Source organism: Clinocottus analis, unplaced genomic scaffold (genome assembly GCF_023055335.1).
Source record: "Clinocottus analis isolate CAN_PGR_092001 unplaced genomic scaffold, fCliAna1.0.p SCAF_6, whole genome shotgun sequence".
NCBI lineage: Eukaryota > Metazoa > Chordata > Actinopteri > Perciformes > Cottidae > Clinocottus > Clinocottus analis.
This window is the reverse complement of record NW_027176218.1, coordinates 15,622,158-15,632,781: the sequence shown is the minus strand read 5'-3', so window position 1 is coordinate 15,632,781 and position 10,624 is coordinate 15,622,158. Positions and strand designations below refer to the sequence as shown.

Genomic DNA, 10,624 nt, shown 5'->3' with positions numbered 1-10,624 from the left:
GCTTTGTCTTGTGACAAATGTATGGATCATCTGACTGACGGATCACAGCTTTAAGAGAAAGTGGAAGTTTCCATCCCAGATGTCGAAAAGTGAGCGAAGGAGACAAGGTTATCCCGAACAGTAAAGAGATTTCAGCTGCATTTCCATCTGCTTTATGATGAAAGACTGCTGTCATGTTAAATATCAGATATGCGGTGGATCACAGAGATATTGGGAAGAAAGAGTGCAGATTGGCGAGGCATTTGTTGAGCGCCTGACAGTTCTGGAAAAGGAAAATGAAAGGCACTCCAAATCTCTAATGTGCATCTGATTTTAAGCTCTTTGCATGTGTGCGTGGTGAGGAGCAAGTGTGGGTAGCTTTAGCTAAACAGGGAGGCCCGCTGAGGATTCAGTTTTCGCTCACAGAAATTTCAACTTTTTCTTATTGCCTGTTTCAAATCTCACCAAGAAGGTGTGGGGGCGTTCGGCTGCTCCGAGCCGGGGAATCGATGCCGTAGGCAGGCAGAGCGAAGGATCGGTGCTGAGAGGTGCGGAGGACAGGACACTGTTGTATCACTCACTGGGCGTTCTTGGCAGCTTGTCGTACTTTGTGTGTGCTTGTACGGGAAGACCTCTGGCTAGTGATGTGCCTCAGCCCTGCATCGCCAGAAAAAGCCTGCTCTGTATCCGCGTATAGACCTCCCGCCCTCCAGTTCTAATCTCAGTTTCAGAGATTATTTCTTCCTGCCTTTGTTTCGGTGTATGCCTGAAAGGTTTAAACGCTGGTGAGATGCAGAGGGCAGAACAGTTGGAACAATTAATCCCCCACTGATAGAAGGTTGAAGGCTCAAATCAACCAACAGATAGAAATGATACAAGTGAGAACTGAGGTGCAGCAACGACAGCCACATTATTTCACCAATCTGTCTCCACATCTCAGTCAAGACACACTTTAGCCAGCGTGACTCTTCCACAGCAGGGTATAAATCTGAAAGAGCGCAAACAGAATCGACCCCCATTCCCAGGAGTAATGGAGCTGTCAAAGGCCAAGTCTGACCCCGCGGTAACCCACCGGGGGCAATGATATGGCACCCATCCCTTCACACTGTGAGTCTGCAGCAGAGTGAGTAAAGGGGGCATACATGTTATGATAGCAGTCATCCTCACTGGAATGAGGAAAAATAGAGGTCATTGAGCCACTGCACTGCTATCTCGTGGGATATGTGTGTGTGTGTGTGTGTGTGTGTGTGTGTGTGTGTGTGTGTGTGTGTGTGTGTGTGCCTGTGTAAAGTGAGAAACCCTGTAGAGAGCATGACAGTGACAGAGAAGGAGGAATGACACTCAGGTAGGAAATAATTGTTGATGCCCAGCTGGAGCTGATGAAACCTGCCTCCATAAAATATGGGACATTTCTGATCCTCCGACACCTGCAAACTAATTCAATCACGATGGCTTAAAAAAAAAAACAGCTTTTCTTTTTTCTCTCCATTTCTTTATTGCAAGACTGAGATCTCACTGTGTTGGCTCTATCTCCTGCCTGTTAAGATAAGATACATTTCCAAGACGCAATGACACGTACCCTACGGCATCAAAGCGTAATGCACGGCGAGGCAATCTTGCATCCAATCTAGAGACTCAGCTCCAGTAGTCGGTGTGGTCTCTGGAGGGGGGAGACGCGCATCGCTCTGCCTCGCGCCGCTCTCCAGCCATGGCGCATCTCGAGCTCTGAATCCACTTCGGCTCTGGACACACCGGCGGCAGCGCTCGACCCACACACACACACACACACACACACACACACACACACACACACACACACACACACACACACACTCACACACTCACACACGCACGCACGCACACATGCACGCACACACACACCCGCGCACGCACATAATCATATACACAATTTGACAAATGCAGCGCACAGGACGGAACCGGCCGTAGAAGTCCTGGATCTGATCGGGTGCGTCTATGGTAAGGCAACATGTTCTTCTCTCTTTAAATCTGTTGTTGCATTTTACGCGCAGCGATTCAGCTGTTATCTAACTAACAATGTGCTCTAATCTGACAAAGAGTATTATAATAGTGATAATAGGACGCTAATAACAACTGTAAAGACTACTCCACACAGTTTCAGCGGTACTTAACGGAGAGTTTCCAGTGACCTGGGCTTACTTTATCGGCTTTGTTGTGATGCTCCACGTAATGTTGTAAAGATGTGTTTGTTTCATTCGTCAACGATTGCTGCACTTTAAAAAAAAAAAAAAAAAAGTTATATTGGGCACATATTGGTATAAATCCTTGAACATATATGTTCACTATGTCCAGGTGCAATAAGGTCTTCATCACTGCAACAGTCAAACTGTTTTGTTAAAAACGGGATGATATTCGATCTGAACGTATAAGATGCGTTTACATCATCAACGTGTCACAAAACACAAGTTTGTTTGAAAATGTTGATGGTCTGTTCAGTGGTCGGTAAAAAGAGCGACATTGGTCATGTATTTAATATATATTGCACTGGCCGGTGAAACGTGGTCAACACAATTTGATATTAATGTTTCATACAAACCGTCGTGCATATTGAACTACAGACTGTATGCTGTCATGCACGAGCTTCCCCGGACATCGTAACGGGAGCAGATGTCTTAATTCTTTCTTTCATTTCACGTGAACGAGCGTGTTTACTGCTGGAATACGCATGCGCATACTTGGTACTGCTGCTTCTTCAACTTTTAAAAGGTACCGGAGTGACCAGAGGCTTGTACGTGAGGCTTCACGCTAATACTTTGTAAGTACTTGAACTACTTTATTACAATATTGCAAAACGAAATATGCACTATTAGTATAATTTCATGCTGCTGGCTTGTAGCGACATCAACATGGACCCACAGTAAACATAAACGTGTCAGTTCATGTTGGCTACATGTGTGTATGGGCTGTCGCTGTAGCCCTGTGCTATAACATTTAGTTTTTAGGCCATTTCACATGTAGAATACAGACAGGAAGTGGGTGGTATTCTATAGTGATAGTTTAGTTTACTTGATGTACAAACAAGAAGAGGGTTGACATACAAACATTATACAATAGTATGCTAGGACTGGGATATTGCACATCCCAGTGATTATCTTTCTGTTGGAAAAAACACTTAATGAACTACTATAGTCCAACAGCTGGTTCAAAAGTGATTTTATTGTCTAATACTTGTTTTATTTACAGATGTCCATAATGAAGGTATGGCAGACCTCGCTAGACCGGCTCCTGGGTGGCTTTAACAATGACAATTGAAGAAGTACAGGGAGAGAAGTGTGTCTCTTCACTTACAGTTGTATGTAAAGTAGGTTATATGTTACATATATATATTGTTGCATAATAAATACAAATGAATTGTTGCCTGTGTCACATGATCTTTGTTCTGCAAGGGGAAACTGATGATGTGTTGCTATTCAATTGCTATTATACAGTGTGAGACGTTAAAACGTGAAACTTCTTTCACCAACTATTTGTACATTTTGATTGATGTGTGTACACATACATAGAATTTGGTTATACATTACTCTCGTCATTCAGACATAAATAATGATGATAATGGTTTCAACTTATATAGCACTTTTCATAGTACACAAAGACACATTACACAATAGACAATAACAGACGCAACAGAACATGAACGTGAAGACAAGAGCAAACAAAAACAAACAACAAAATATGTGAGGTAATAAATTTCTAGGACTAGAAATGTTAAAAAAAAAAATCCATTAAAGACAACCGAGTAGAACACAGAGATATGCTATAATTTGTACAATGAAGAGGATCAAAAAGATTTAAAAAATGTGAAGGTCTTTTGACCACAGTTAAGTTTAAAAGTGTTTTAAATGTCTCTTCAGAAACATGCTCAGTGGGCACTGTGCTGATGTTACAGGGTTAGATAAGAAACTGCAGGTCTCTTATGCTATTAATTAATTTCATCCTCACTTAACTTTACTCTATTATTGTAGTTATGTTTCAATTAACACTCAAACAGCCCAAACAGACTGTTTGCACTGTTCTTCCTTCTTCTGCGTATGGCGCCTTTATTCAGTGTGTGCTGGAGGAATCATGTAGGACAAGATTCATCTTCCCTCCTATCACAGGAGCTCCTCTGTCGCCCGGGGTCAGAGCCGCTCTGCTCTGCCTTACGCCTGTGGCACTGCATGTATACGTGTGTGTATGTGGTGTTGTTTTAGAGACAGATAGAGACAGGGAAAAGGTAAAAAGATAGTGAACAGAGGGAGAAAGACAAACTGGAGATTTGAAGCTCCTCTTGGCATTGCTATCCTGTTGCTCAACTCTCTGTTTCCCAGGATTGATCGTTGCCAATAAACTGCCTCACTCAGAAGCTCTGTGAACACACAGAGGTGCCTTAATAGAAAAATCTTTGGCGCTGTCACATCCCTCAATCACTTGCATCCCATATCCCTCAGTCCCATCCTCATCACTAACTTCTAACCTCATTTGTTGCCTTTATTTTCCACAGAGGCAATTGCCTTCCCTGCACCATGCCCAAATGTCATTACCTCCAACACCTTTGCTGCTAGCTATGTAAACGTAGCAGCAGCAACTGCTGCTGAATTTACAATTCAAACCTGCCAGAGCAACGTGCACCGCACAGCGTAATCTCTGGTTGATCCTGTCCCCGAGGCTTTTATCCCCCGTAAGCACTATTATTGTTCGAGGGGGGAAACAAAAGCTGAGACATCTGAAGCTCGTAGTTCCTTTCCAGCTGTTGACAGAGTGTTTATTATTCCCGGTGTGAGTTTCGGTACAGGAGGAGTTATAAGCCAGGGAGAAAGGAGGACTTGCAGATCAAATTGCTTTAATCCATTGAAGCATCTGTCCTCATTCTCCAGAGGGCAGCAGGGTGTGTAGCAGAGGAGGCACTAAGTCCTGATCACAACTGGAAAGGAAAACAAAACCTGAAGAAGGAATCATATGATGTGCCTTGGTCAGCCAGCTGTGCAGTACATGTTGAGTATGGATGGCAGGACTGTCAAATTGACAGATTTTCCCCCCTCTTTTCTCAAGTGTCAGAGACGGTAAGAAGCTTGGTCAAAGTTTTTCATTATCTGCAGTCATGCATGCTTGGATTTCTCTGCTTTTTCACCAATCTTTTCTGTCTTTCAACAAACGCACAAACACACTGTGTCGTTTTAAAATTGTTCGGAAAAAGAGACAAACGGTACGGCGTCCCTAACGCTGTCTTTCTGTCTGCAACGAAAGTTTTTCTCCCTGATGTGTTCATTCCGCGATTGCTGTTTTTTGTCGTATTCAAACAGGCTCATGATGTCAACTCAATTTCTCTTCCCCTCACCCACAGAGTAAACGTCTTTGGCTTTGTGCTGTTTGTGATTAATGGAACATCAAAAGCCAATCTGAGCTCAGTGTGATACATTCCTGAGGATATGAGTCTGCCAGGGACACATAAACATCATTAATGAACGAGCGGCAGACTGGAGAGAGACAGAGTGACAGAAAAAGGGTGTGAAGAAGCAAACAGGAAGGCAATATTTATTTTTGTCAGTAATATGACATTTATATATATATATATATATATATATATATATATATATATATATATATATATATATATATATATATATATATACCTGTGGTTTTGATGATGATTGCCTCAGTGAGTGATGGAGACACACTTTGCACCCAGGGATCTGGTGTGATTACCTACCATCAGTTTGGTGCGAACGGACAAATAGATGGCAGCTCTTTTTTTTTTTTTCCCTGAATCCATTTGGAAAATCACATCTCCCTTTGCTCTTTCATGCCCAGTGGCGAAAAACTCAGAAGTGTACAAAAGAAACTTCTCCACTCGTCTATGTGAAAACAGCTATATTTATCTGGGTATGTAGCTCTCTGCTGGGCTTAAAGGCGTAATTACCCAGAAGAGAGGAAAGCAAATATGAAATGCAATTATGCAACTGTGCGCGGGGTAGGCTATCTTGAATAGTGGAGCTGTTGTAGCTAGGGAAAAGACTGCTAATGTTTTGCAGTAGAGGTCTGACCTTTGTGTTGTTTTTCTGCAGAACAAATCTGTGGATCCTTTAGGAAGCAAATCCTGAAGCTGTTTACCTGAAGCCCTTAGGCGACTTTGGTAGGAATACTAAAAGGTGCTGTCTGTTTGCTCCATTGGGATAAAGAGAGAGAGAGAGAGAGAGAGAGAGAGTAAACTATCCTTCATTCGGCATTTCTTAAGAAACACATGTATGTAATGAATATTTTGTTTTACATTTTGGTAAATACTCTTCGCTTAGCTTCGCATAAAGACTGGAAACCGGGGAAAACAGCTATCTTGGCTGTCTGAAGGTAACGATGTGTAACTAAAACCTCTAAAGCTCACCAATTAACACAATATCACATTTTATTAAGAGAGCTTTAAAGGTATGATGTTGTCACCTTTGGAAAGAGCCCAGACTATGTACTCATTTTCTGTCTTTATGCTAAGATAAGTACAGACATGAGAGTATTACAAATCGTTTCTCGTTACACAATGAGTAGGATAAGCGTTCACATTCTGAACAGGCAAAGGAAATCTGAAAGGGAAAAGTTAATGTGACTTACTTTACCTTCTCCTGCCTGCAAGCATCCTAACCGCTCCAGAAAGAGCTGCTCATTGGCCATCAGTGGAAAGCTGCAGGGGTGAAGGAGAGGGAGCTGCACATGTATGAAGCTGAGAAAATACATCAAAATGAAATCTCATTGTGCGTGTCTCTGTGCCTCCCTGTCGGCGTCAGCGTGAAGGATGTAGAGCCAGAGGGAGGCGCAGGATGGAGTGCTCCTGGAAGACGGTGGTGCTGCTTGTGTGTGCGTCTCTTGGGGTCCAGTACACAGCCATCCGCACCCTGAGGGACTCTATGTCTGGGCCCTGTCAGGGAACCTACCGCTGCCAGAGCAGACACCACAGAGGTACGCCTTGATAGGCAGTCAAGATTGTCCCACATATTGTCCTTCCTCGCTGCAGGAGAGCAAAATGTGTCTATTGCTGTTGGTGTATAGATATAAGCTGATATGTATTGCACTTAAATACAGAAACTACCTAAATTGTATGTGTATTGTTACAAAACTCGGTTGTGCAGCACTAGAAGGGGGGGGACACACAGACACACGCTTGATTGGTAATATTCATGCAAAGGGATTCAGTAAAGAGCTCAGAATCAAAGCTATGACCGAAAAATGAAGAAAAAGGAAAGGAGATCATTAAACGAGGGAATTCCCAAGAAGTGGGGAGGATAGAGAAATGAAATATGTGTGATCCGTTTTACAATTATCCTCCAATTTATCTCCATTAATCCGCTCTCATAGCGCAGCTGTAGCTGCAGCTCCTGTGTATGAAAGTAACATCCCCTTTGCAATCAACTCCTCATCAGCAGTAATTACACGTTAGCTATTTGCACTATATTTAGAGATCCGCCATTTCATAAGCCCCTTCGGTAACCACCGGCAGACAAGCAACTTACTCAGGCATGTTTACCATCTAAATTATTTAAGCTTTATTGGCTTGATTCAGTCGTTCACTTTCTCCAGGACTGAATTATGATGAAAACTGCTATTTTCACGTTCATGAGCTGAAGTAACTCTTCTGGAATAAATGGAATAACTACTCTTTTTTTTTTTTTAGCAGAACTGGCTTTAGGAAACAGGTTGTGTTATGAATAGTTGTTAATAAGCTTGTTGTAATACTTCGTGATGCATCACATGAGTTAAACAGGTAACATAACAAATGGTTTGGTTGTTTCTTCCCTCTAGACTCCAGGTGGAGAGCCTTGTGCGATGACAGCTGGATGCCGGTCGATTCGCCTCGGAAGCACATCCTGCTGTTTGCCACCACGCGCAGCGGCTCCTCCTTCACCGGGCAACTCCTCAACCAGCACCCAGGGGTCTTCTATGTATTTGAACCTCTCTACCACGTCCAGCAGGCCTTCACCAACTCCAGCAGCAGGCTGCGTCGCACCCTGGACCGCCGGGCTCTACTGGGAGCATACAGGGACCTCCTTCTCAATCTGTACACTTGTGACCTTCACTTCATGGAGAATTACATCCGTCCGGAGCCCCAGGACCACGTCACTGGCTCCTTCTTCCGCCGAAGCTCCAGCCACGCACTCTGTACCCCTCCCGTGTGTTTGGATGCAGGGGATGTGGCGGCCTCCGTTACGCCTGATGAAACCTGGTGTCCCAAGAAATGTGGGGCCTTGAACCTCACCCAAGCCTCTATGTCATGTCTGTCCAGGGAACATGTAGCCATCAAGACTGTGCGGGTCCCTGAGGTGGGGGACCTGCGCATCCTGACAGAGGACCCACGTCTGGACCTGAAGATTGTCCACCTGGTGAGAGACCCCAGAGCCATCCTCGCCTCACGCATGATGGCCTTCTCCGATCAATTCCGCGCTTGGAAAATATGGAACGCGACGGGACGGCAGCCGCGATACGTGGACTTGACGCAGATCACCAGTACCTGCAAGGACATGGCGGCGTCCGCGGAAACGGGCCTTCAAAGGCCGGCGTGGCTGCGGGGACGCTACCTGCTGGTGCGTTACGAGGACCTGGCGTTCAATCCGAGAGACAAGGCCACCGAGATCTACAGGTTTGTGGGGCTTGAGATGGAGGACAGGGTGCGGATGTGGATCGAAAAGAACACCAACAGCAACGGGTCGTCCCCCTCAGAGTGGAACTACAGGTACTCCACCACGAGAGACTCCAGAGCGACAGCAGAGAGCTGGAGGCTTCGTCTCGGCTTTGACATCGTGAGGACTGTGCAGAATCTGTGCAATGACACTCTGGCTCTGCTGGGATACAAGCAGGTCCACTCTGCAGCTGAACTCAGAAACCTGTCTCACAGCTTAGTGGAACACGGGACCTTTCAGCCAATCACATGGTAGATTCGATTTGATTTATTTTTAACCTGCTTATTTATTGCAGCTGATATTTCTGTCTGTCATGATGCTGATTAAATACATGTATAATTTATCGTATTTTTTTTTTAATAATGCCACTTTATGGTTTTGTTGAATATTTTTAAGTGCCAAATGTCAAGAGTCTGTGACACGGGAAAAAGGTATCGATCTAGAATAAAGTCTATGCTGCTGTTTGTGTTGATTTAAAACACTTCTCGACTTGTTCAGCAAAACTCTGAATCATGATGTGATGGAGATATTACGTTGTTTTTTTATTCCATTTTCTCAGAATCTCAGGGTTCCAATGAGAAAAAATACTATTGAAAGATCAGGTGCCAATATAGAATAACAGAGTGTATATATATATATATATATATATATATATATATATATATATATATATATATATATATATATATATATATACAACAGCTATATATACAACAGCTCGATTTCTATGTGAGGATGTTGGGAATATGAGAACATATGTGTTAATACTGATTATCTGCTAATGCTATGACTGGATGTGTTTGAACATTTTTTGTCAGTGTATATCTACGGTTTGTATTTTCTAGACTTTTTAAAATAAATTATTCATATGTAAGAAAACAGAGAACAATGCACATTCTTTTATCTTGTAATCCCTCTGTGTTTGGCTTGTCTTTCAGCCAAATTTCAATCTGTCTGTAGTAACAAATGTGTTTCCAACTCAAGAGAACACATGCTGCTTGATATTGAGTTAACTTTAACCCTAAACAGAATATTACCTGGATCGTTTAGCAGTGCTAGCTGTTTATAGTATATTTAGAAATTGGTTGCAGGTTTTCGGCCAGTCCCCACATTTGAAATTTGTTTTTGTGTCCAAAGAAAGGAAGTGTGCCATTCATGTCCATGAAGAGCTGCTCTCTTGAGATAAATGGAAGTAGTTTCCAAGCAAGAACTCATTGCATGAATCATTTCTTGCCTTCTTATGGAGGCTGCAATTGTAGCCCACTGGGAGCTACGAGCTTTAAAGCATATGCAGACGAAGAAAACCACTCCAAAGGAAAGTATCTAACATGAGAGTGTCGGCCATGTTGCTCTGTGAGTACCGTAACATTTGAGGTGAAATTGTCCCTTTAATAATGTATTTTTAGACATCCTTCCTGCAGCTGCCCTATAGCTGCTGACACCAGGGACGTCTCAGGCAGACCGCAGAATTGATCTACACATCCAGCTGAGGAGAAACAGGATTTAAGACGCATGGAGAAAAGATTGGCCCTCTTTCTTTCAACTTAATCTGCAAGGCTACACAAACTGGCCATAAAGCAAAGCTTTATGACACCCCGGGAGATGTGCTTCATCGGTTTTTCCATAACCACCCTGACACACAAAGCTGCAAGTGGCCTGAGTCAGCCGTCAGCTAATTACCAATTTCTTTGCACTCAATACCAGCAACCTCTTTCTGTCTCCTTAACTGGTCTGACAAATTTCGCTCTTATCAATATGGGTAACAAATGTGAGATGCGTGTCGCTATTGGGAAATGCAAAATAGCACGCTGTTAATCTCCACCAGTGGTTCCTAAACTATTTTGTTAGACACACCCCAAAGCACTTTCAAATGAAATCAAGCACCTCTTCATTGACACATTTAAACCCCTATCCTTTACTTTTAGCCAGCTCGTAACTGATTATCCATCACTTTAAGCTACATATTCATT

At 43.2% G+C, this 10,624-nt stretch overlaps 1 protein-coding gene across 2 annotated transcripts; it reads left to right on the top strand.

The window, feature by feature from the left end:
• The first annotated feature begins 1,351 nt into the window (after nucleotides 1-1,351).
• Nucleotides 1,352-9,288, top strand: si:ch73-62b13.1 (Carbohydrate sulfotransferase 1-like). 2 transcript variants are annotated; one of them, XM_068602941.1, is made up of 4 exons: nucleotides 1,352-1,956; nucleotides 4,872-5,057; nucleotides 6,768-6,939; nucleotides 7,780-9,288. In XM_068602941.1, the coding sequence occupies exons 1-4, from the start codon at nucleotides 1,954-1,956 to the stop codon at nucleotides 8,907-8,909; spliced, it is 1,491 nt and encodes a 496-aa protein (XP_068459042.1). In that variant the 5' UTR covers nucleotides 1,352-1,953; the 3' UTR covers nucleotides 8,910-9,288. The 2 variants fall into 2 exon arrangements, with proteins under 2 accessions (XP_068459042.1, XP_068459043.1); XM_068602942.1 differs by lacking the exon at nucleotides 4,872-5,057 and having other exon boundaries at nucleotides 1,355-1,956.
• The last annotated feature ends 1,336 nt before the right edge of the window (nucleotides 9,289-10,624 follow it).

What these genes read in the sequence shown, in the direction of transcription:
- si:ch73-62b13.1 (XM_068602941.1), top strand. An exon ending in TTTCTCAAGTGTCAGAGACG is followed by an intron (nt 5,058 to 6,767) that starts GTAAGAAGCTTG and finishes TGTCGGCGTCAG; the next exon opens with CGTGAAGGATGTAGAGCCAG. An exon ending in CCAGAGCAGACACCACAGAG is followed by an intron (nt 6,940 to 7,779) that starts GTACGCCTTGAT and finishes TCTTCCCTCTAG; the next exon opens with ACTCCAGGTGGAGAGCCTTG.